The 27,328-nt window shown below is 47.6% G+C and overlaps 1 protein-coding gene across 2 annotated transcripts in view; it reads right to left on the reverse strand.

Annotated features, from left to right (window-relative positions):
- LOC125711895 (protocadherin-16-like) overlaps positions 1-27,328 on the reverse strand; it is a 91,510-nt gene that overhangs the window by 14,540 nt on the left and 49,642 nt on the right. For both annotated transcript variants that reach the window (XM_048981324.1, XM_048981325.1), the window contains exons 3-13: positions 11,341-11,529; positions 10,498-10,729; positions 9,373-9,609; positions 8,237-9,256; positions 7,345-7,532; positions 6,949-7,045; positions 5,581-5,738; positions 3,059-3,908; positions 1,498-1,737; positions 492-617; positions 147-356 (exon numbers count right to left, since the gene is read on the reverse strand). In XM_048981324.1, the coding sequence (XP_048837281.1) occupies positions 147-356; positions 492-617; positions 1,498-1,737; positions 3,059-3,908; positions 5,581-5,738; positions 6,949-7,045; positions 7,345-7,532; positions 8,237-9,256; positions 9,373-9,609; positions 10,498-10,729; positions 11,341-11,529 (3,547 nt within the window). The remainder of the gene's footprint in view (positions 1-146; positions 357-491; positions 618-1,497; positions 1,738-3,058; positions 3,909-5,580; positions 5,739-6,948; positions 7,046-7,344; positions 7,533-8,236; positions 9,257-9,372; positions 9,610-10,497; positions 10,730-11,340; positions 11,530-27,328) is intronic.

Raw genomic sequence — 27,328 nt, forward strand, 5'->3', positions numbered from 1 at the left:
GAGGCAATACTATTCATAATAAGAACCACTCTCTGTTGAATAACTAAAGACTACATTCAAGAGCAAGCTGTACAAGTTTATGTGTAACTGCATGTGGACACAGTTAATGTGCTGTAGCTGCGGGTTCAGTGTCTAGCGGCCCCTACCTGTGATCCTGTATTCCACCTCTCCACTGGCCCCTGTGTCCTGATCTGTGGCCCTCAAGGTAAAAAGCTCAACAGGTTCCATGTTCTCAGGCACTTCCAGGCTATAGAGAGATGCAGTGAAGGTCGGTTTGTTGTCGTTGTCATCCAGGACTGTAATCGTCACAGTTGCCTTGGCGAAGTTGGGCGGGGTTCCGCCATCCTTTGCATACACTGCAAGAAATTATGCAGATTTTTGGAGTGAATAGCATCATCATGTTGAAAAAGGAGGAACTTGAAACTGCTTTTCACAATATTGATTGCACACTCATGGCAAGAGGTGTCCAGACCAACCCCAAGCAGAATTACCTGTCACTGTGTAGTGTTCTTGCACCTCCCTGTCCAAAGCCCTAGTGGCAGATATGACACCGGTTTCCGGGTCGATGGTGAAACACTCCTCAACAATGCCCCCATAGGTGACACGGCTGTTGGACCCTGAAAAAGGTTAAGGATCATTTTGTTGTGCTGTCCAACCACCATGAACCCCGATATAGGCCACTCATTACTCTCAGGTTAGGGGAGCCAGAAAGGTCAGCATGACAACAGTAATCTTAGAGTTATTTTCGTCACGTGTAAAAAAAAGAAGACTCTCGTGCATTTTCGGTATTTATTTTGACTGAATTCTGCTTCGTAAGCAGCGGCGTCCTGTGCTTGCCGACGGTGTCTGGCTGCCAGATCGCGTGCTAAGAGAGAATCGTCTGGCACCACCACCTGTTTACCTCATTAATTGGTCCTGGAGAGAAAGTTTATAATCGCTCTGTTTTATGTGAGTGTGATTCAATCCAGGAGAATGCAAACTGCCAGTACACCCCGGCCCCTCCACCCGAAACCCCCAACAACCTCCTTGCACGCTGTTTGCCCCTCCGCATTGACACCAGTTAAAAACACATGCTAGTGATGTGCTTGTGGAAAGGCTGTTATAGTGAGGATTAATGAAAGGTGGCATGACGGGCTCACAGGATAGTACAGTGGCTTGACACTTCCAGAGACTCAGGTTTGATTCCCATCCCTGGCTCTTTGTGGTGTTTGTCCGCCTGTTGATTGGTTAGGTCTCAACCCAAAAACAACCAGTGTCTCTGAGTGCCCAGTGTGTGTCTATGAGTGTGCTCTGTGATGGACTGGCATCCCGTCCATAGTCTCCTTTGTCTCACCTCCTGTGTTTCCTGGGAAAGGCTCCAGGTTCATTGCGAAACGATTAAGGACAATGGATGGTAATATTAAGAGGTGTATTGAATATACTTGCTGGTATAGTTTGCTCGTATGAATGCAAGGTGAGTGAGGAGAGTGAGAGAGGTCAGTTAGTGATGTGGCCCACCTTGATCACGGTCTGAGGCGGATACCGTCAGCACAGCAGTCCCTGGGCTCTGGTTTTCCAGGATCTGTGCCTGGTACTCGTTCTTCTCGAAGAGTGGTGCCTCATCGTTGACATCGATCACCTGGACGGACAGGACCTGAGTGGCGGTGTGCCGGGGCGCCCCGTGATCCTCGGCAACGATGGTGAGGTTGTATGTGTCCTGTTCCTCACGGTCGAGTGGCTTCAGGATGGACAGGGAACCTGGGAGAAACAGTGTCAGTGAAAGATTCGCCTGTGCGGGACATGTCTGAATGCTCCTGCAGAAAACAGGTAAAGGCCATGTTTCCATGGGTACAACAGAGGCAGCACCCTTAAAGACGGAGTTCCCAGAATGCCGCAGTGTGACATTAATGCAGAACGAAGAAACAGACCTTTAAAAAAACGCACTGTTGCTGGCTTTGGCTATTTTGAATAGCATGAGGCTAAACTGTTTTGGATAAAAGCATCTTTGTTAACTATTATACCAAAATATTGCTTTTGGTTTCATTAGTAGCAGAGACCAGCTGACAAGGTGCTTCTCCATATGGTGTTAACGCGGAAAGCATATGCCTGCCTACCTGACAGTTACTGTAGGAGCTGGGAATTGGGACAAGCTGGCCACAGCTTCCAAGTGTTTCCAAACGACCAGGGCTGCGGTCAGGAGTACGAGACAGTAAACACGCTCCAATCACGCAAGGCTGGATCTGCCGTGCCCTGCTGGAATTAGGCACTGTTCCCCACCTCCCGCTCTGCCCGTTAATGACCAGGCAGAGACACGCTCACATGGGCTCAACGGCCGCCCCAATTTCATGCTTTTAATTTGGGTGCCGCTGTAAAGCACGGAGCACACTGTGCGTGCGTGTGGTGTGGAGGTGGGGACCAGGAGCAGGGTGGAGTCTGCTGTGGTTCTTGTTTTGGAAGTTTTTTTCTTTATTATTTTTTTGCCTCTCACTAACCCCTAAGATAAATTGCTGCTCCAGCTTCAGTCTGGTTGGAATTACAGCCTGGAATTCTAGGACCAAAAAAGCCTGACTCTAATCGAAATCAGTGGCAGCACAGCGTTTCCCCAGCGCGCATTTCTCTCCTGCCTTTGGCCACCATCTTGCTTTCTGCATGAATCTGTATGTCTCCCTTGACATCTCCATTTTAGCCATGCAAGCATGGTCTTCAAAAGGTTTGCTCCTTGAAAGCAGAGGGTTACTTGGCATGTCCTGCCCTAATTGGTTTTTCAGTTACTAGAGGCTGCTGGGGACATCCTTCTAATGCTAACATCCTTACATACTATAAATAAACCTTGGACATGAACTGACATTAAAACAGAGTTATACTTTTTCAAGGGATTTAGACAGATTTTGTCAAATCAATAGACATTCAGCTAGAGGTTCTGCAAGATCTTAACGTTTCTTATAATCTAAGAAGGAGGGTTTTCACACTGTTTTGGTGCAATTAAACTACTATGATCTTATATGAGGATCATTGTTTTGGATGGCAATTGTTAGGCAATGACTATCATCAAACTAGAAGGAAAAGCGAGTGGACTCACCAGTGTTGGAGTTAAGGATGAATTTTCCCCCAGAATTCCCCGTGAGGATGTGGTAAGACACTCTGCCATTTTCCCCGTTGTCCGGATCACGGGCTATGACGTAAAGCACCACAAACCCCACCGGCTGGTCCTCCATCACGCTGACAGCAGTGGGTGAAGTGAAGGCCGGCTCATTATCATTCTCGTCAGTCACAAAAACACGAGCGGTGACAGTACCCCAGCGCTGCTGGCTGGTGTTGAGGGCTGAGTCCATGGCCTGCACCACCAGGTAGAGGGAGGAGGTGGTCTCATGGTCTAACCCTTGCTCCAAGGATAGCACACCAGTGAGCGGGTCAAGGGTCAGCAGGTTAATACTGTCAGGCCAACGCTGAAGGATGGAGTAACGCAATTCACTGTTGGGGCCACTCCCGTCTCCATCTACTGCCTGGAAGGTATAGACTGAGGAGCCAGGCTCCATGTTCTCTGGGATGACGATGGTGACCAGGTCCTCAGGGAAGCGCGGAGCGTGGTCGTTGCTGTCCTGCACTTCAATGTCCAGGTGGACCATGTGGCTGCTAGGATAAGCTTGTGAGAAGTTGTCTACCTCCACCTGGAGTGTATAGTGGGAACCCCGCTCATAGTCCAGTTCCCGGGCCAGGTACACGTCACCAGTCAGGCGGTCCACCACAAACGTCCCATCCCGATCGGCGCCGCTCACCACCGTGTAGGTCACTTGCCCTGATTCGGGAACATTCTGCTGATCAGGTGACCGGAGAGAGCCAACCACGGAGCCTGGTTTCAGGCCCTCCATGAAGTTAAGGCTCATGGACAGAGAATTGGGTTTTGCGGTGTTTCTGCTAGAGCTGAGGACCTGCAAAGACATGTGTGGTACAGCAGGGATTGAGATCAAAACTTTTAAGGTCAATGATGCCTTCATGGTTAAAGAGTCAAGATCGGGGATAAGATTCATGTGTGCTGAGTTGTTATTCAGTTATAATAATGCGAGCTGGACGGTGCATATTCCATCTGAAAAACACTGAATGTTTAATAAGCAAATGAAGGCTGCAAAACGAAAGCAGATTGCAGCCCAATTTTTTTTTGTCAAATTCATAAGACACAGAACAAACAAGAAGGAAAAAAACCCTTCTCAGCAGTTTTACAGGCTTGAACAGCATGCCTGTTAGTGTAAATCAGATTTAATCAGGTAGGTTTGTTAGAGCCAGGAAAAATAATTAGCGATGTAAGTAAATGCAATCAGAAAAGGAAACTGTTAGAATGGTGAGGTTTAACCACAGGGCCCCATTCTTAAGAAACACAGAAGTCGACACTGTAACCACCGTCCAATCAGGGGGACAACAAACAAGGAAATGAGTTTGAACTCAGTATGGAAACATTGCACCACGATGCTTTAATGTGCTCGCGATCAGGATCAGAGAGCGCTAAGCTGCCCGCGAAGCTGTAACGGATCCACGCCGCCAGTGCAGCCTTTACGGGCTGCTAGAACACCCAGCCCCTCCCCGAAGATGACCTCACTCACTCCTGATTAATCACATGGTCCACGTTATCGAAATGCAGATTACGGACCTCATCAGAAAAGTGATAATGCGATGCGAGAATAATGGAGCCTGAACCTGTCCCAGAGAAAAAGCAGAGCGTGGATTTATTGGGTTTCTGTATTGGATTGTTTTAGGTCACTTTTAGATGAAGGAATGAATGGACGGTTTTATAGAGTCAGTTAAAAGATCAAGAATTCAATTACAAACGATAAAATTTTATTAATAATATTATTAATCCAGCCATGGAAGAGTTTGGGAGGTGAAATGCAATGCAGTTTTAATGGCTTTCGGGTTTTCCAGGCATTGCGTGTAAAGATTTACAGCACGCTGCCCCCCCCAGGCTTGGCATTACTCAGCGGCATGCTACATGTTAATTTGATTAACTTCAATGGCATGTTTAATACTCGAAGGCCCATTGGCCCCTCGCTCAAAAAGGCTACCGTGCGAAAAGTGCTGAAGTCACCGGCTGTGGGCTGGATCAGACCGGCCCGAAGCTGGCATTCATTGCAGCCCAGCTGCCAGCATTTGCTTTTTCAAGCAAGAAGAAAAGTCAGACAGGTAGGCAGGCAAGAGACTTTCTGGACGTTGCTGTTTCTGGTCACGTAAGGTCTAAACCGCACTGAGAAAACACTGATAATGTCAGTGAGGTGCTTTTTAAAATACTTATGCTCAAACACACGTTAAGGTTAGATGTGATTTCAGAATTTGCACACTGAGCACACATGCTCCTACCACAGTGAGTTAGAACTGCCCTGTTCAGAGTCAGAAGAAGCAGCTGCATGGATTTAACACGGCCGTTCCAACCATCCAAATGGATTTTTATGTATTTGAAGTCCGTGGACAGGATTCATTGTGGGACTAAAATTGAGAAGAGTAAAATTGCAGGGCAGAGACTTATGAAAAGACAGTGAAGGTGAATAAGGTAGAGGGGGAACAACATGGGGGGGGGGGGGGGTAGAGTGACCCCTATTCCTCTTGGAGGCTCACCTGGATGAGCAAGGCGGTGGAAGCGCTGCGGGGGGCCAGGCCCCGGTCCGAGGCCGTCACTGTGAAGCTGTACTCAGCACAGTTAGACTGGCTCAGGGGAGAAGCCGAGCGCAGCTCGCCTGTGGTAGGGTTGAGGGTGAAACGTTCTGCCCTGGGACCTGAGGGGGTAAATGGAGGGGGAGGGTAGGTCATGGAGAACACATAAAAACTGGCTGTCTGTAAAAATACACTCCCAACGGGTCCATACATTAAGATGCAGCCATAGCAAAAGCAGCTTATGATGTGTTTACGAGCTGTTTACTACATGACATATAGGCACAGAGGCACACATACACACAGACACACACACACACACACAGACACACACAGGTACATACACACATATGCAGATACAATCAAATACAAACAGATCACACACACACACACACACACACACACACAGACACACACACACACAGGTACATACACACATATGCAGATACAATCAAATACAAACAGATCACACACACACAGACACACACACAGACACACACACATACACACACACAGGTACATACACACATATGCAGATACAATCAAATACAAACAGATCACACACACACACACACACACACACACACACACACACACACAGACACACAGACACACACACACACACACACAGGTTGGTAATTATATCATTGTGAGGACTCCATTCATTTCTATGGGGAAAACTTCAACCATGACATGACAACCTTAACCCCTACCCAGCCCTGAACTTAACCATAAGTAGCCAAACAAAATACGAGACTTTTGGCATTTTTAGTATTTGATTGCATTCACATATCTTTGTGGGGACCTGAAAAATAACGTTTAGTCCCCACAATGTAATATAAACATAACACAGACACAGAAATTCATGCAGACTCACACACGCACACACACACACACACACACACACACACACACACACACACACACACACACACACACACACACACACACACACACACGTCAGGTATACCTATCTTTATGGGGCCCGCTCATTCACTTCTATGGGAAAAATCCTAACGCTAACTATGACAACCTTAACCCCCATCCTGCCCTAACCATAACCATAAGTAACCAAGCAAAATACAAGAGTTTTTGCATTATTAGTTTTTTCATAGCAGTAACTGATTTTTATAAAATAGAGTTTTCCCTTATGGGGACCAGGAAACCGGTCCTTATAAGGGAAAAAAATGGATATTTATCACGTTATGGTTACATTGTGTACCCATAAGGATAGGTATACCCGATCGCACACACACACACACACACACACACACACACACACACACACACACACACACACACACACACACACAGAAACTCATGCAGTCCCCCTACCTGACAGGGAGTAGATGATGGTGCCGTTCTCGCCCTCGTCGGGGTCTGTTGCCTGCACTGTACCCAGCAGGGACCCGGGGGGCTGCTCCTCCATCACCTGTGGCAAAAAAATGTCAGGGTTCCCATTCTGCCCAGGAGAACGTGCAGTGCAGTGCCAAGTGGTGTTTGGGTACAGCGGAGTGTGTAAAATACCATATTAAAGACATGATACGTAGACAGGACCAATATAGAGCCTTTCATGTAGTTCTAGAATTACAGTTCACAGTTTTTTCATGTGTTTGCAAACAGGGTCTCACAGTGTATAATCATTTACGCCCTGTCCTGCACACGGCCGTATGTAAATTCAGAGCCGAGTCACATGATCCCCTGCAGCCGTGAGATGCCTGGCAGGCTTACCTGCATGAGGAGGCCTATTCCGGGCTGGGCGTGGGAGAAGCTGGGGGCACTGTCGTTCTCGTCCAGCACGCTGATGTGGACGGTGCCTGTGGTGCTTCGGGCTGGCGTGCCCCCGTCCTGCACCAGTACCATCAGTTGATAACTCGATTGCTGCTCGCGGTCCAGTGCCACCCTGGTGCTGATTTCCCCTAGGGGACGAGAGAGAGGCAAAGGCTTGAAAGCCAGGTTCTGTGGAGGGTTAGGGTTACCAGCAGGTAAGATGCGGGGCTTACAAACAATGACTGGCCGCCTGCAGATGTAATACGGAGTTTATGAAATAGCATAAAAACACAAGAAAAAATTAAAGTGGTTTAATAGTTGACTGCAGCTGGATAGTTTAACCTGCACTGGTGCAGGAAACTATTACGATATGCATAAAAAGGTATAAATCATCTAGATGAGAGTGTTGCCTGTGCTGTGCAATAATAATACCTTGCACGCCTGGGGAGCAGACGGCCAAACCGTCTCTCAGAATATTATTCCTTATTCTGGTTTCTCTGACAGTGGTGTTAATTTTTTTCTCCCCTGTGCCTTTCTGTGCTCCTGGGTTATTTTGCTATGCATGTTAATCAGCTGCCACACCAATATTACGCATTACAAAGGCCATCACTCAGTGCCGACAGGGCTTGGGGGATGGTGTGACCTGAGCATATAGCGTGGGATCTTGGCACACAATCCACATGGCATTCTTGGTTCTAGACAGAACCCATTCAAAGAGCAGGTGAGCTGGGCTATTCTGCTCTATGCCAGAAGCTTCTGGAGGCATCTGGCCAAGACTGGCCAAATTTTACTACTGCAAGTTTAACTGAGGAACAGGTTTCAGACAGGGCAGTGCTAAGAATGAGGGTCTCACCAGTCTGGGAGTTAATCTGGAAGTTGCGCTCCGCATGGAGGATGCGGTAAGTGAGCCGGCCATTGAGACCCGTATCCCGGTCGGTGGCCAGAACCCGGCCGAAGCCAGTGCCAGGGGGAAGGTTCTCCCGCACGGCCAGGAAGGACATGTCATGCGCCAGCCGAGGTGCGTTGTCGTTCTCGTCCGTCACGGACACGCGCACGGTGGCGCTGCCTGTCTTCTTGAGCTGCCCATTGCCTGAGGTGGCCAGCACCGTCAGGAAGTACAGGTCCTTGGTCTCGCGGTCCAGGGCACTCTTCACGAAGAGCCAGCCGCTGTCGGGGGCGATGCCGAATCCTGCCGCGTCGCCGTCGGGCCGGAGATGGTACGCCAGGGGTGTGGCTGGCCCGGCGACCTCCCGGCTAAGGGCCCGCACCTGCAGGAAGTGCGTGTTGAGGGCCGTACCTTCTTTCAGCTCCACGCGGTAGGTGAGTGCATCAAACACGGGGCCCTGGTGGTTCTCAGCCTGGACGTGCACGACCAATGTGAAGACGGAGCTTAGCTGGGGTGCCCCTTCGTCCCGTGCTGTCACCAGCAGGTCGTAACGCGGCACGCTTTCGTAAGACAATGGCCCCACCAGGCGAATCTCCCCTCTACTGCGGCCCATGCTGAAGGTGCGCAGGGCACTGGTAGGGAGCAGATCGAAAGTCAGCTTCCCGTTGGGGCCCGAGTCAGGATCGTGAGCCCGCACGCGGTACACCACGGAGCCCAAGGGTGTGGCTTCGGGCAGCAGCAGCGATTCGGAGGACGAGGGCTGGAAGCTGGGTGCGTTGTCATTGACGTCGGCCACGGTGATGAGTACACGTGTTTGGCCAAAGGCCGGCGGGGATCCGCTGCTCGCCTGCACCTCCAGTTCCAGCGACGGCCGCGCCTCGTGGTCCAGGGGCCTGTTGGTCCGCAGGACGCCTGTCTCCGAGTCTACCACAAAGTAGCCATCTGGGTCTCCCGAGCAGATGGAGTAGGTCATGGCCCGGGCAGCTCCTAGGAGAGCCGGAAAACACTTAGAATAGCATTTAAACAAAAAGGCAATACACTTTTTAAATGTCCAAAATAGACGATCAGGAATAATAAGCGATCCTGAGCTCTGGGAAACACACCGATTGCGCTGCTGGCTCGCACGCCGCCCACTTCGGTCCCACGCAGCGCGTCCTCGGGTACGGTGAAGTGGTACTGCGTCCGCTCGAACATGGGAGGCGCCACTGAGCCGGCCACCACGCTGATGTTGACACGGGCGTTCTCGGGTGCGGCCAGCCCACCGCCATCCTGAGCGGCGATCACCATGGAGATGATGGTGTTGGCTTTGCCGTGAAGGGAGCGAGACAGCGAGATCACACCTGGCAGTAGGCGAGAGACGCGGCATTACATTTCTCACATTAGACCCAAGGTAATTCCAGAATGTATGAAGTGATATATACGATCCTAAAGGAGAAGATCAGCACAGAGGCTTCGCAGGTAGGACCACATCTGTTAGCATCTGCTTGCCCTGTGTGTTCCCAGGGTGTGTCCCCAGCCGTATGCCTTTTGCTTCCTGGGACAGGCTCCATGCTCACAATAAAACTGTGCTAAATTAAAAGTTATGGAACATAGATCACTGTATATGCAGTACCTGTCAAATGTTTGGACAAGCCAGGCTGCCTACAAATGAGAGTGATAGTGTCACATCACATGACCTGGTCACCTGACTTAAGCACAGTACAGATGGATTTGGAGCAGTTTGACCAGACAGTGAAGAAAAAGCAGCCAATGAGAGTGGGGTAGAGGAGTTTACAGGGTCAGCCAGTTCCTGGATTAATTGGAGTTAAGGGCCTTACTCAAGGGACCAATCAGTGCATAATTCCATATGTGTTATTTTATAGTTTTGATGTCTATTTAATTATTCTAAAATATAAAGAATAGCATGAATGAACCTTTTTATATATAGGCATGTCCAGACTTTTGACTGGTACCATATGTTATATCTAAACTATAAAATAATCAGTTTACATAAACTAGCAACAGTGTATTTGTTACTTATTTCCAGTAATTGCTAGTTCACTTCCCAACAAACAGGCAATTTAGGTTCACCAGTTAATCAGAGCAGAAGATATCAAGAAGCCACAAGACATTACGTGAATAAACATCTCAACTTACCAGCGAACTACAAAGTTAAAAATGTCAATGAGCAAATTTAAGCAACAGGCAGAGAGATACACTGAACAGCCTGTGGAAGCAGGCACACAAACCTGTGTCTTTGTTTAGGGTGAAGTAGGCGGAGCCTCTTCCCGGGACAATGTGGTATGTCACCTTGCCGTTGTCCCCTGCGTCAGAGTCATGAGCCGTCACACGGATGACGGAGGTGCCAGGGACACTCTGTGAGCTGAGGCTGACCGCGTACTGCAGAGGGTAGAAGTACGGCCTGTTGTCGTTGATGTCCACTAGGGACACCTTCACGTAGGCCATGGAGTTTAGCCCGCCCTGTGTAGAGACACCACCAGCCAAATTATAACTCAACAGCAGTTCTGCAGCCTTTTTTTACTTTTTCAGGAACTAAATAATAGTTAAATGTCTGATATATTAAATCCCTACTGATGTAATTTAATCAGAGAACCTCTGAATCAGCAGTGAATGATGGTGAAATAGACTATAACTAGTTTTGCGGGAGACAAACAAGCAAACAAAAGAACAAGACACAGAGGAGTTACGCAAAATGCAAAAGAGGAACTCTGATTCTTTGGGGCAGGTTGTAAAAATACTTTTCTGGGGGGACAGGCTTGGCTGAAGGACCAAGACTCGGACTTTTAAATATTACAGTCCAGCCTCGCTCCCACTGATTGCTTTACCATGATTGTTGCAATTTCCTGCCATATATATATATATATATATATATTTTTTTTTTTGCTTTGCTTTAGAGTATAAATGGCTCGCTGCATGCGCCACACTACGGTATTTTGAAGTCATGCCAAGGAGTCCCGTTTCGCTCCCCTTATTCTATCCCTTCTACTGTGTTCTAGCTCTGAAATAGTGTTATGCATCCATGTCTGCCAGGAATTCTGGGATTGCGGTGGGACACAGCGCGTTCGACTCACCCCATCCACTGCGGTGACAGTGAAGTCATAGCTGGACGGGCCCTGGTCCCGGTCGAGGGCCACGACGGTACAGATCTGGCCCGTCTCCTTGCCGACAGTGAACTGGACGGGAGCTGTGCTCCCGATGCCGGAGCCGATGGAATAGGTTACTGTCCCGAACGAGCCGCTGTCAGCATCCGTAGCTGTAACCTGGGAAAAAGCACAGGGAGGCTAATGGGTCTCTGCTGCCGCTGTCAGCTAACAGCCAAACAACCTCACGCTTCCTTACACGCAACCACTAGAAAATCATGTGTTTTCTCTGAAGGGACTGGAGTCTTGCTGAAACATCTGTATTACAGAAGATAAATGAGACCGTCAAAAGCACATTTGAGGCGAACCTGGCAGAGGAGACCAGGAAAAGTCCAAAAGAAACCCAAGCAACAAAATATTTCTTACAGCAAAAGGCAGATGGAAGAACAGGAACGACATGAGGAACAACAAGCAGACTGACTTCGTTTGGCTAATGCTGTGTTAGACTCCAAGGTAATATTTGGCCACACTCATAAACACCTGACCCAACGTGTGTGTTTGGGGAGTGTGTGCCAGGGATACAGCAAAGAGGTGAACCAGGTACACCTAGCAACTAAAGGTTCTGGAAAAGGTGTGACCTAGCTTGGAGAAGAAGATACAACCCAAAACACATCCTAGTTTACTATTACATACCATTCATTTTCTTATGTTACATGTGATTTACTTTTTGGCAATAAATATTGGGATGTATAGAGGAAAACCTAAGAAAATATCTCATATATTTCAACGTAATTCTATAAAACATCTAAATACTCCCTAAATACTTTGTAATTAGTAAGTTAAAATTAATGTAATGCCTCAGATGAATCACATTATCACCCACATTGCTCTGCTCTTGGACACTTGTGGATTTCTGCACGGCTGCAGTGATGGACGATAGCGCAACTGCAGTGTGAGAACGTGTACAGACCCACAGTACTGTATGGGTTTGAACTAGATATGCACCGATCCGAATATTGGTGCCAATGCAGATCTTTTTGATGGATCGAGTATCAGCAATACGTGACTGATTCACATTCAATATTTGGTTATTTAGATTTTGGCGGTCTCTAAAAAGATAGCTTCTATTTTCTGCTATATATACTTGCACAGTCAGTCACACAACAGCTCTTTCCTGTTTTAGACATGCTTTTTGCGGCATTCAAGCTGAATGCTATCGCTGCCACTCGGATTTCTGCTACTCAGCGAGTGTGAGCGCAGTGACTTCTGCCAGTTGTGATGTAATATGCATACCCTTTGCAGAAAGAGAAGCGTAAAAACAGCAGTTGAGGGGGTGACGATCAGGAAGTATTTTGCGGCTTTAACAACAACTTGTAGCACAGCAATTTACAATCTTTGTGAAAACAACGTTTTGAGAGGTGGGAGTAGCGTTTAGCGGAAAACCCCACTAAGGAAAGGGGACACCATTGTGTGTGATAACGCGAGTAATATGAAAAAAGCAGTGGATGATTTGGGTGTTGCTAGCTTGGGCTGTTTTGTGCACTTGCTACAGCTTGTGATGCATGAGGGGCTGCTTTCGCAAGAAAGTGTAAGCAACGCTGTTACCAGTGGGAGAAAAATTACGGGGCATTTTAAGCATTCGCCACTTGCGTATACTTACTTGGAAGTTATTCAAAATGAACTGCAAAATGTCTCAAAAACGCTTGAAACAAGATGTAGAAACAAGGTGGAACAGTACGTCATGTATCTTTCTAGTAGCCTAATTATACATTTTTTTGGCAAAGATTCATTCATCTGTATTTGCTAGTTAAAAATATTAATAATATAAAGTATAAATATATATATTATATATATATATATATTTATTATATTAAAATGAAAAGTGCTCTTGTATTGGAATCTGTCTTGGTATCGGCAGTTGTGTATCGGAATCGGATCGGAGCTGAAAAAAATGTGGATCGGCCCATTCCTAGCTTGGACGATTGCAAAGCCTTTGCATAAACCTAGCGATCTCATGAGAAAGGCCAATCAGCCCTAAGGCTGCTGGGACTGAAAAAGTGGGGGCCTGGCTGGCTTCCAGGGATGCCTGTCTCTGTGACAGCTCCCAAGGAGACTGAAAGCAAACGAGCCAATCAGGTGTGCCCCCTTGGTACACGATAATTATTCCCAAGTACTGGCTGGGACGACTTCTGGCATGAGATGGAAACGGCATGACGGCACACGTGTTGAGCAAAACTGTCCTTCTCGTTCACTCTCACCCTCTCTCTCCCTCTCCCTCTCGCAGGAAAGGTACGGCGAAACCGAACAGAAGCCTTCCTGCCGATCGCAAATGGCGCGGAAAACCAGGATACGCCTGGGGGGACGAGCTTCCACGATAAAATTCTAAATTGGCTCCCAAGGGCCGAGCGGGGGGCCCTGCAGAGCCAGCACGCTGAAAGGGCCCCCGGACAGTGGCAGAGAAATCAGGGCCACCTGGGGCACATCCTCCGGGAGAGCTGCTGGCGGGAACGCGGCATAAATTGCAGGGGGGGGAGATCTCGGTGTTCTGGGGTGACAGATGGTAAGGGGGAGGGGGCAGGGAGCTGGAAAGTAGCACCCTCCATTTGTACAGCATGATGGCAGCAAAGTGAAGGCAGCAGCCTAGTGGGGGTGTAAATAACTCATGCTTCTGGTGTAGATATAAAAAGAGGCACGGGGGTGGGCAGGTAGTGCAAATTCATGTGATACCTGCTGTATGAGTTCAGGATATTATCCGCTGCCTATTACGAGTGCCAGCCATTGAGTTATCGCGGCCTCCCTCTGCATGCGTGACGATGCCGTGCGCCAGTTTCCATAGGTTTGGTTTCTACCTGCATCACAGAGCAGGCAAATGATTATTCCTATAGAAGTAATGTTTATAGTAATGTTATTCCAGAAACACGGACGGTAACAAGGAGCCCAGCCTCGAGAACAGACAGAAGAGTTTTGAGTTTATTTCTTGTCCTAAATGTCTACTTACAACAGGAGTGAACTGGGTAATGTTGGGAAAAGCCCCCCCCCCCCCCCCCACACACACACACACACACACACGTCGGGTAAACATATTGTTATGGGGACCACTCATTCATTTCTTTGGAAGATATGCTAACGCTAACTATGACAACCAGCCCTAACCATAAGCATAAGTACCCAAGCAAAATACTGTACAATAGTTTATGCATTTTTAGTTTTTTCATTGCAGTCACGGATTTTTATTAAAAATAAAAACACACACACACACACACACAAACACACACACACACACACACACACACACACACACACACACACACACACAGCCACGTCTGCATTCACACACAACCCTGGTGAAAACAACAAGGCCCAATGAATGCAGCTTTTCATTTTTCCCTCATGCCAATGAAGGTGCCAGTTAGGAGAGTCTGAGCCTCACGGTTTCCCACAAACACCCTCAGACAGGAAGGAGCACGACATACTGACTTGGGGCCAAGGAAACCGTCAAGAACATTCTGGCCAGGGAGTGACAAATGGATCATAAAGCTGGACCTCCAACAGAAGAGCCGCTTCGTTTTCCATTTTAAAAAAAGTTAGAAAAAGTTAAATGTGTTTATTTTTCCGGACTCTCCACAATTTAAATATTTATGACGTGAAATCCCAAAAAATAACCTCTCACCTAGTTAGCGAGAACAGGAGAGAAAGAATAACATAAATTTGTATCCAAAACGCAAGCATGTATTTCATTTCTCGATTTATTATTAATACAGAATATAAATAATGAAAAGACAGAATCAACTGGTAGCCCATGATGCGACTGAATTAATGACTGTGGTTGCGGAAACATTTCTGAAAAGAATGAGCATAAAAAAAGAGAGAAAGGAGAGATTTTGGGAGGCATGTCAGCAAGGGGAGTCAGGACTCCGGCTTGAGGATGAAAAGGTGTGTTTGCAGGATGTAGCCTGCGGGGAATATTTGAATCCTAAACAAGCTGTCATTCTGGGAAAGGCTTTTATCCAGTGCCGGGAGAGAGGATGGCACATCTGCCAAGATCTGAAACCCCCCCCCCCCGAAAACTACATTTTTTACAGGTCTCTCCACTTCTGCAATTTGTCAAAAACTATTACCTGCCCCCCTCCTGGCAAAGAACTGCATTTCATGGAGCGAACAGCCAAACAACCTCAGGTATTTATAATCTCATATGTCCTTATAGAGTGACCTGTATACATGACCGCATGTAATGAGATATACGTACACATATATGGGTATTTTACAGAGGATCGAGAGGCCCCTCCCACACTGAGAAGCGTGCCCTCCACATGGGCCAGACTCAGACCATGCTCCGGGATGGTCGGGCACAGCTGGGTCCGCTCAGGACCGCACACACAGACACAGTCAGGCACGCCTCGCCTGACCCAGCCATGTCACGGCACCCAAGATGACTGGGCCTGGAGCTGGCCGGGTGGGCCGGGCACATGGAATATTTTAACAAGCAGGGATGAGGGAATGAGACAAAAATGCGAAAGCAAAGCTTCAGTCTTCATGGTGTATCGCTCTCAGATCCCAGTCACTCAATCATGAGTAGCTCACAGAAGCTGAAGAGATCTGAGACTACGCCCCCCAGCCCCACCCCACCCCCCATTGTGTGGCTTTTGGGTATCGTCTTCAGGAGGATTAAGGCCTCGAGTCCAGTTTCCACCTCAAAGTGATCACAGCAGTAAGACGCCATCAAGGAATTCCAGCCTTGGCCGGCACGGTTTTTGGAACGCAAGGGGTTAATACTCTGACCTTTGACCTCTTTGACAGGTGCCAACATTTTTCTCACACCAATGGAAGATATCCCTTTCCTACAGCGAGTCACCCTTCCGCACAAATGTTAGGTTTCTCTATCAGCACCAACAAAGTCCACACTTCTGGACTGAAAAGACAATGTTTTCAAAAGTGTCAGCTATGTGGAATAACAGCACTCATACTACAGTCATTGTTCTTTCACTTTGTCAACTGCAAAAATCACTGTTCTTTTCCTCCTGCATTGTTTTCCCATTTCAGAACTGGAAGAAAAATCTGGGCAGAAGAAATGTTGGTCATAGCAAGTGGCCAGCTGTCCCAAGTCTACGTTTTGATTGTGTGATTGAGTGAGGCATGATGGGAAAGGAAAGCTTGGACTGGACCCTCCTAAAACAAACCAGAAGGATCCAAAAACAGCCAGGGCATACTGCGGTCTGTGCATTTTTTTTCCACTCAACTTGATTTTGCATCAAAACGCTAAGGCAAAATTTTACAGCAGGGGAGGCAGAGACCTCTGTGAAGGTTCCACCTAATTGAAGGTCCCTAAAACATCAAAAGGGTCAGAAGGTTCTGACCATGCCAGGCCCTAAACGGGGAAGCCGGAACCGATGATTTACAGCAGCGGGGTTAGGCGTGATTGCTGTGCAGTCACAAATCCTCCTGTTTTTTATTTTCGAAAACAAAGAACATGCAAAAAAAAAAAAATAAATAAAATAAAAAGACAATTACAACAAGTAAATCAAGTAAAATACACAGTAGCAACACAGTAAAACCACAAAAAAGAGCAGCATCATAACAGGACAGGGCAGAGCTCCACCGAACACACTTCGACCCCATGACTAAATGGTGGTGCTGAAGCGAACTGGGTTGCTCTGTGCTGCATGGTGCCAGGACAAAGAATACGGAAACTAGGGCAGCTTGGGGCACGACAGAAAGCAGCCGGATGCGGACATCGGTCAGACAGAAAACCCATCCAGCAGCAGCGGGGACAAGGTGGCCATTGTTCATCGTGGGGTGGCTAGACAGGATTACCGTGTCTTTATTTACTCTTGGAATTGGCAATACAGGGTCAGCACACCCACGTGCCTACGACCAGCGTGGCCCCCGCTTTGTGATTAAACTCTCCTCAGTCCCATATTTCCTCACATGGACATATTATCGGGTCTCAGCTTGTACCCCTGACAAGCCAGCTGACGTGGGGCTTAACATACTCTGGCTGATTTCCGCTTTCTTACAATGTTAAGAACATGAGAACATAAGAAATGTATAAAAGAGAGGAGGTCAGCCGGCCCATCTTGAGGAAGATTCTGAAAAATCTTTTTTGCTGGTTTGTTCAAACAAATACTCACTCTCCAGAGAGGGTGACAGGAAGGGTAAAAAGGGAGAGAGAGATGAGAAGAAGGAAGAGGAAGACAGACAAAATGAACAGAGATGACAGACAGAAAGAGGAAAGGACCAGAGAGAGGGATAAGGTGGGAGAGACAAAAAGAGAGAGCGAGTGAAAGGTACTGAACCAGCAGAGCCATTACAGAATGGAAGGACTGCTTTCATCCCGATGGACCGGCTCTGCTCAGACTGCAGGGGAACAGGGAGCCCCCCACACTGCGAAATCCAGGCCTCATGCTGAGCTGGCAGAGCGACAGCCACGGGCCTGGAGACATGGACCACGAGATCAGCCTGGCCCGTCAGCAACACTACAGCAGACAGTCCCGGGGTCCTTAGCCAGGGGGCGGGCTCACGCAGCCAGCGGAACTCAACTTCTTCCTGGGTCCACCATCATGCAGAAAACTTCTTGTCTATGGAGTAAAGGTCTCAGGTTCTCAGCCCCTAGAGAACCTGTCATCCTGGCTGCATGAGGCTAAATGCCAAAGGTTCCCTTCCTCCTTGTAGAGCTTACTGCCTGGAGCGCAGAGTCCAGCTACCAGCCAGGACACAGAGAATGCTGCAGAGCGTCAGCCTTGTAAGGCAGAACAAAACCACTCACTCCCATGCTGATTGTTTCCTTTATCCTTTATGGCAGTGTGTCGCTGTAAGTTTAACCCCTTCAGCCCCAGGTACCTGAGTGACAGATACTCAAACAGAACTCTTAACAAGGAGCCTCTATCTGTGAAAATAACGATGTACCACCTACATTTTAGTCCAGGCAGTTCTCAGTTAAAGGAAATGCCTCACTTGTTTTCGCTGAGCTGGGATTCATATGCGCTGATTTGAGACAATATAAAATCTGTCTCCAAAAAGACTGGCATTTTCTCTCCTTCTCTTTCCAGTTTCCTTTTTTTTTGCTTGCTATTCTCTGCTCAGTGCGATGAGGCACCGCATGGTGTGTGATGTGGGGGACGCAGCCCCCATGAAGTAAGACACTAGGCACCGGCGGCAAGACCACAAATGGTGCCTGAAAGAGTATAACCCCCCCCCTCCCCATTATTACAGGCACACGTTATTTATCTGCTGTTCACACCTGGAAGTGATTAAAACATGAAGCCTGCACAGAATGAGAGAGAAAGGGAGAGAGGGAGAGAGCAACAGTGACGAGAAGGGAAGAATGAGCAGAGGAAAGAAAAAGAGAAAGGAAAAAGAGTGGGGCCCATCTGGCACTAAAGGTAAATAAAGTGGCAGACACGTGCGGCAGAGTGCAGTGAGGAGTGTAATTACAGAAACATGCAGTGCGGCATGTGACCAGGCGGCTCTGGCAGCTGTGTAACACAATCCCCTGAAGGTGGGCAGGTATTTGATTTGTGGTTCTAACTTAGAGCGCAATTTACCGGGATGAAATCAGACACTGTGCAGTTTATGCCTCAAAGTGGCTGGGGCCGGGGGAGCGGGGACTGTGTACTGGTGGGTCGCTGGGGGCTGGGAATGACCCATGCGTTGGGTATTCCTCTAGTGAACTCGCAGCTGCTGGAGACAGGCGGGGAACATGTCCCCGTAACCATGGCTACCGCTTCCCGCAAGACTTGAGGTCACTTTTTTTTGGGTAAGGTTACACTTTGTAGGACTGGTTCTAACAGAGACCTACATCGCCCTGCCGAAAATTCCTGCTTGTGATGCGTGTCTGCCGGCCCCCTTATCGCACTTGCCCCCGAAACGCCGCATGGACAGGAACACCATGCGAGAGTTTATGAACAGCAGCTTTATTTGCCAGTTAGGCTAGTGGCGAGATGGGAAGGGGGAGGGGGGAAGCCTCCCTTTCAGTGCCCTTCACATCCCATGAAATCCCCAGCAGACGCCGCTTCCCAAATTATACACAAGTAAATGAGGGTTATGTGACCCCCAGAGCCTCATATTCTGGGGGGGCTGTGAGCTGCCTGGTACTCCGAGGCCTGGGATGTGCCACACGTCCTAAAACATGCATGTCCCGCCACTCCTGCAGGGCAGCTCGCTGACTTTCACACACAAGGGGGGGGATGGGAGAGCACGACTTTGGTGGCCACAACTGAAAGGGCCACGCCGGGATTCAGAATGTAGGACGGCATGAAAGACTCGGCTCTCCATCCGCAATCTCCCCGGTCATACGATGACCACGTTCACCCTGACATGCGAGGGTTACATTAGACCAAGCTTTGGGATTGCATGTATTATCATTGTTGTTATTATTAAAAAGGAAATGAAAAGAGCTTGGTTAAATAATGCAGTTATCCTCAGTTTGTGGTGGAATCGGGGAGAGATAGAGAGGATGGCAGGTAACAGGATTAGAGAAGGGCAATGGAATGTAACGGCAGGTAGGTATGGTATCCCTGAGCGACCCTGGGTTTTACAGTCACACTCTCACACACACTTACAGCAGAGAGATAATGAGCAGTACTGAAGAACATGGGAACTCATATTCACAGACACTGTGGGAGGTCAGTGAAATCAAACTGGGGCGAGAGTGGAGCAGACCATCATGAGGCTGGACAGGGACTAGCGGCTTGGCCAGGGTACAAGAGAGGGAACACATGCCTCCCCCCCCCATGAACTGCGGTTCCTTCTGCGGGTGGGGGAGATCGGGGGGTGGGACCCCGGGTTAATGCGAACCATGTGCAGCAGTGATGTGGGCGCGCCAGACGCCGAGTGCGCCGGGCCGCTGCGGGAGGGCGCCCATGAGAGGGCGGAGCTCGTGTTGAAGAGGCGCCGGAGCTGCTTGCACACCCCCCCCCCCCCCCAAATGCCCTGGGCGGCGTTGCCTGCACTGCCAAGTGGCAGCTGTGCCATCAGAGAGTGCTTACGGTGCAAGTCAGCCAGTCGCGGCGACACCAAATATCACAGCCACGCGGCTGAGGGAGCTCACTGCCCCGGCACCACTATACCTCCAGGGGGTGCCATAAATGCATGGCGGTGGTTCGTTATCACCATCTGCCTTTCAGCTTTATTAAGCACCAAAAACGAGAAAAACGTCTGTGAAAGATCCACGGTTTAAGGATGCTTTCAAAGTTGCTGAAATATTTCCAAGACTTCTTTTTATGAGTAGGTTCAATACTCAGAAAAGGGCATTTGCTGAAAGCTACATATTCAATTCAGTTGCGTCCCCTGCTGGGGTGGGGTGGCAGTAACTAAATCAGACAGTAGGAGGAATGTAACGCAGGCCCACTATCCTTACACATCACTGGGACTAGGGGGCGCCAAAAAAAGTAACGTGATGAGGTGGCTGCATTGCTTTATTCCATCAAAGAGTAAAAACAGGCTGCTGTGATGAGAGACTGTGGAAGCTAATTACGCAACATGCCACTTAAAGACCCCCCATTTATCATCAACAAAACAAGACTGGAAAGTACCAGCTGCATTCTCCCTATCGTCTTGGGTAACCGTGATACAGTTCTGTGTATTGAAAGCACTCGGCAGCCATGAAAAGCTCCCAGCTTTTCCCATCTGACTTCATAACTTAATTTTTCCTATAAGTTCATTGTCTGCTTTGCTAATCCCACCTGTTTGGTTGCGATATCCAAATTGTAGTAAAACACATGGACGCACACTTACGACTTCCAATTGACCGGATTATTATTTATTGCAGTGGAAAAACAGATGACGGTTAACAGGAAACAGAGGATAGATTAAAAATGCATAACAAACAAATATCATGCCAAATTTTTAAAGCATTTATTTCATGAGCACTTGTTTCCCACACGTCAGTAGAAGTGAGAGAGGTTCCTGTTTAGAGGCGAAGCATCCTGATTGGCTGACAGAGGTCCTGAAGCCTACCGAACCAGACCTCATTCAGCTGAAAATCCCCTTTTAGTCTTTTGCTGATCATTTTGAGGGTGAATGAGGTGGTATAATCCTCTCAGCTCATGTGCTGTGACCCAGCAGCAGAACCGACACCTCGCCATCGCAGCGGCCAAAAGCCCATCGTCACGGGTTTTCAGCTAATTTCATTAAAGATGGCCCCGAGTCCACCATCCGCAGCCCTCATTATCGACATATTGCGATCTGAGGATCCCCCTCCCAGAAGGGGCGATGCTTCAGTGTCCTTGACAAACTCCCACCGCCCAAACTGCTTAATTAAATACACATAAATAAATTTGAGAATGTGTACAGTGCACGTGTAAATAATAAATTATTCTTCTAAATGCATGTGCCGAGAAGGCAAACAGTCATAAAATAAGAACTGAAAATAATAACCTTGGGTAGTTATCTTTTTTCGACTGCCAGACCACTGTCAGCCTCCCATGGGGCCAGAGGCCTTTCAGCAGCGGTCCTGAATATCGCAGACTAGTTGGCCAACAGGCCGAGCAAGAAACCGCCAGACCTCTCCCCCGACTCCCCTGCCACCCCCCACGCTCGGAATCAATAACCTGACCACTAAAAAGCCACCCCCGCAACACCACGCTGGTAACAGACCCCCTGGGTGAGACAGGCAGGGGGAAGTGTGCAGAGTCGCGGGATTCATTAAATATGGATTAACATGGCAGAGTCCCACTCCCCCGCAGTGGGAAGAGATTGAAGAAGCCAATAGCGGCCATTATTCCCGTGGTGAGGGTCGCGATTGCGAGCCGCATGATTGCCAGTCCGACAGTCATCCATGGTAATTAAAAGCTCCATCGAGACGCCTCCCTTCCAGTGACAGAGGATGGTGCCACCCGGTCCAGCCCGGAACCGCCGTTTGTGTGAATGCACAGCGGGGGCAGGTTGGGTTTGCAGGAAGTCGGCATGGATTGGGGGGGGGGGGGGGGGGGGGCAGAGAGGGAAAACATGAGGAAGAATTGGATGGCGCTATTGGGGTGAGAAGTGGTAAGATAACAAGCAACGCGGGGGACATGACATCCTGACAGGCAGCTCAGTATATTCTGGCATTTAACCAAAGTCAGTTACACAAACAGGCATTTGATTTTTTAAAATTTATTTTACCAGATGTGATTTTTATTTATCCAAAGCGGCATATACTTGCAAAAGCAGAGGTACTGTAGCTAGGCCTTGCAGCAATTGGGATTAAGGGCTTGGCTGAAAGGTCTGTGTCACTCTGTTGAGCATTGGCTTAGTGTCTGTGACCTTCTGTTAACAGGCACACAGCCCTAACCCATCCAACCACACTTCGTTCACATGTAGTTCGAGAGCTACTGCAAACTAACACTTTATGTACACTCAGTCTAGTACACTCTCAAAAATACATTGGTCAATGACAATAGTGTCATTTTAGCATTATATGTTATGTTAATGTACAACGGGGCAGCAGGTGTGGCTGATGGTGACAAGAACATTCAATGGTGCCTTATTGGCAGTCATATAAAAATGGGCTCTTTGTTTTCAACACTGTGTTTTCCCACGCACTGGAACTGGGAAAGGCTTTCTTTTGTTTTGTTACCTTTAGTTCTCCTCCATTGTTTTCTTAAACCTGCTCCCATATACAAAAAAAATATCTAATCCTTTCTCTGACCCTTGGGTCATATGGCTCTCTCCAGCATCTCACCTAGAGCAAGTATTATAGAGCATTGCAGTGAGAACCATTCTTATTGTACATGACAGTAATCCCCCTTAGCTGACATAAAAGCTCGATTGGTGCAGCAACACGACACATTTTAATCATGCAATGATGCCCAGGTCAGGCCACGCGGCTGCTCCAGGTTGGAATGCTCGATGTACAAATAATTTGTCACAGTATATATACACACCAAACAAACCCCTACAAATGATCTATAAAAGAGCATTGGAGTTTGTATGCCAGCAGACCATTCCCCCCTGAGTACACATGAAGGTCAATGAGGGATAAACGTAATTTAGTAACATAAATCCTTCTGACAGTTCAGAATGTCCTTATCTTCACAGAACATCCTTGACTTCAATGGCAATTTAATGAATGGCTGCTGATTCAATGCACACATGCTCACACTGAGCACAGAAAGGGAATAGTTAGGCATCCAGGTGGAGTAACCTGTCGCCACTAATCTCTGTCAATCATGCCTGTGATTCATCTTGCAGGAACCAATCAAACTTCAAGACCCAGCGAAGAACCATCCTGTTATATTTCCAAATTGGAGAGACTGCAGAGATACTGGATAGTTTTACTAGTCTGATGATATTCTGGAAAAGACAATTCTTCATCAGTGATACATAATTTAAGCCCCAGAGAGGCTAAACCAGTTTGTATCTGATTCATTACTGCAGCTGTTCTCTTCAATACCGCTCCCAAGTCTTTTAAGATTATAAGCTGAGAGAAATCTTGGGCTCCCATCAACCTACCACGGATTTCCTCCATGACCATGTGTTCTGCTCCATTTAATCACCACCTGGAACTGTGCGGTAAGGCAGGCAAAGTCAAGCTACCAATTACAGACGCAGCAGAAAAGCAAGGCACCTTCAAATACACCTTCAGGGGGTCCAACTCTTAAGTGCCAGGAGTCATGATTTCCCCTCGAGATAGCTAACGTGACATGAATCACCTTTCCTGGATTTATTCCTTATTCTTGAAAAAGTTAAAAATTTAACATGGAAACACAACTGAGAAGTATGATTACATGTTTTCTGTAAATATCCAGCTTAAAAAAAGGCTTGAAACCAAATTATATAAATAACATTATTCTGCCAGTCTTCCTGGTTCTGTTAGCTCAGCCATGCTACAGATCTGAGTAAGTAGGCTGCAACGGTACTGTGGATGGGTATCCCAAAGCTACGTCATCATGTCTGGCTGTCAGGGAGAAACAGGCACATGAATGGGAGCACTTCTTAAACCCCCTGGGCTCAACAAATCCCAAATCGAATCAGGTCTGGCCAGCATGTGAGGTCTGAGATTGGGGGGTGGAGGGCGACCAGAGGTCACCCTAATGCCCAGCTGTGTCTCTCCTGACCTCTGACCCCAGTGACTCCTTACACTGTTTTTTACCTTGTAACCCACCCTGCCGCCCCCACCACCCTCGACACGTGCATGCTGAGTTTGGGATGTCAGTCCTCACTGACACCATGCGGGGGAAGCATAGGTATACATGTCTTTCAGAAGCTTTTCCTCACGTAAACATCTACACACCTTATATATGAATGTAACTGCAGTTTACAAATACATGTCAGTATAAGTGCAGCAGACCCTCTGCATATCAGCAAAATGCAAAACTTTTTTTAACAAACCTTTTTTAACCAACCAAGGTAACACGGAAAAAAAAAACAGACGTGGTTAATAATTTTCAAGTAAAAGGCTTAGCAGGAAAGGCCGAAGTTCCTTCTGCAGGATCCAAATTGAGGCATCCCCCCAATCCTAAAAAAGGACTCCTAATCCATGAAGTTTTCCCACTGTAATTACTGACTTTTCTTGAGGTACAGCTTTATAATGCCCGTTCATTCCTCAAATTATCTTCAAACAGGCCGCACAGAGTGGCTCCATCATTAAACCGGCAAGCCAGAGATGGAAAGAATTATTGTCAAACATAAAGCCAAGGGCTTAAACTTTAATATCATATGGTAATGCTTGAACATGAGCATATCCTTTCGTAAGGGACACCTCATCCTATCCTATGCCTCCAACAACTCGAGCAGAAAAACCTCAAGAGCTGTTCTGAGCTGGAAAATAAGCCTCGCAGGCATCCATCTGCGCCTGCTCACGCTCATAAAGTCTCACAGCACGTCCATCATAGTGCTCTTGTTATTGTCTTTTTGAGGAGTCAATGATGACCAAGCCATTGAAAAAAAGCTTGAGCACAGAGACAGTCGTTGTGTCATGTAAGTGACCTGTCAAACTTCCAGCTTCTATGCCCCAGTCTTTCATCCACCTGGATACTTTTAGGGAAGTCACTCGGTATCACACAGACATAGGAGAAGGTGGTCCATCCCAGGGATTTGAACCAGAGCAAACTTAGTCTACATCTTGAATGCTGTGATTCACATCACTTTCAAGACGACAATGGCAAAAACAATAAAAATTCAACTATAACCTGATTATTGGAGAAAATGTATTAAACATTTTCAAATATTCCTTGGGAATAAAAAGTTACAGTTGTCAATTTTTCTGCCCTAATATCAAAATCGTTCTTCATACATGTGTCTCCTGGACCCAGCAGGATGAATGTTCTGGGTGTCCTCATCTCCTCCTGGGCCCACCGGCATGAACATTTTGGGTGTGTCCTCTTCTCCTCCTGGGCCCACCGGCATGAACGTGCTGGGTGTCCTCTTCTTCTCCTGGGCCTCAGTTTGTTGACAACATATGAGGTTTGAATCAAAACAGCTGCCGGCTTTTTTACCCTGAGCAAACCTCCGCTCTGATTCCAGAAAGGTAACCAACCAGCCCCTTTATATGAAAACCATGGCAGTAAAATATAACGAGGCTGTGAATACACACTACGGGCCCAATTCTCTGACGGCTTTGGGTTTCTGAGGGGATGACTCACGATTGCTTGCAGAACTAAAAGAAAAACTGGGACAAGGGGTCTGCAGAATCCAAAAGGATAATAAAATACAAAGAAACTGAGATACACAAAATAGGTCAGACATCACTTTCAAGAAGATGAGAAATATCCATGTTCTCTTAGAGGTGTGAGCAGGGGACCAGCTCTCAGTGGCATCCTGCCGGCACTGACATGGAGCTGGGCTCACACCTGTGACCCGCAGCACACCTACGGCTCTCTATGGACCAGTCCCATGAATCACTGTAGACCTGCTCTACTGTGGGCTCCACGCTGCCTGCTTTAATGGCATTCATGTCAGTCTGGATGGAGTGAATAATGGCTACAGAATATAAATCAGGCATATCATGTCATAATGGTAGAAGTCCATTAGCAAGTCATTATGATTAAAGATTCAGACAAAACTCCACATTTTATGTTACATACTTTTAATTGCACCTTATTTAACCCTTCGTTTCCCCCCCCCCCCAATTTTAGGGACATAAAGCTGTTGATGGATGGATACTCGAGATCTCCCAGCATCGGCTTATCATGGCAACATATTTATATTGCTCTTTCGTTTTAGTTTTTTTGGGACATCAGTGAGACTGCATCGTCTCCAAGGACAGCAATGACAGTCTGACATCATGTACGGAGGTGGACAGAAATAGGCTGGATGAGGGCAGACTTGTGGCAGGCTCAAAGGTAGGCTGAATGCCTGGTGGGGCCAGCCCAGCCCAGTAGACCATCCATCACAGACATAAAATGGTTCTCCATGGCGCACCGCTGTGCTCATCTGCCCATCCTGTTATCTCAGACTTGAGGGACCGCCAAGGGGAAAGGGAGCCTGATAACACTGGGATCAAAGAAGCAAAGATGAACTCTGCAGGGAGGGGGGGGGATCTAATACTTCAATCCTGATTTATACCTACATTGACGTTTCATGCATGCCGAGCCATCAGTCACCAACACGCGTCTCACTTTATGATAGAACGGGTCTTTTGATCTCCACAATGGAATAGAATTTATGCTGCACTTTCCTATAAAGCAGGAATGATGGGCACAGGTTGATGGGTGATGTAATGGAAAAACAAAAACAAAACATGGCGAAGGGAACTCAAAAACTATCAAGCTAACTGGTGCCAGTTAGGCAGCCGTCATCCTCTAATCAGGCATCAGCTGTTAATTGAGACGCATTTATGTGGCCTGTGTTTATATGAAACACATGGCGTCATCATGACACCTTTTTAAGAGCAGAGCTTTATTAGGCTTGTGTTTTCTTTAAAATCTGTCACTCCTTAATTGGTTACACCACAGCAGTAAGTAGCATCTCTAATTATATAAGGGCACGCAATGCAATACAAGCCTTGAAAATACAAGAGGAAATCTGTACAGTACTTCCACTGCTATATCTAGGTTGATTA

Source organism: Brienomyrus brachyistius, chromosome 17, assembly GCF_023856365.1.
Source record: "Brienomyrus brachyistius isolate T26 chromosome 17, BBRACH_0.4, whole genome shotgun sequence".
Taxonomy (NCBI): domain Eukaryota; kingdom Metazoa; phylum Chordata; class Actinopteri; order Osteoglossiformes; family Mormyridae; genus Brienomyrus; species Brienomyrus brachyistius.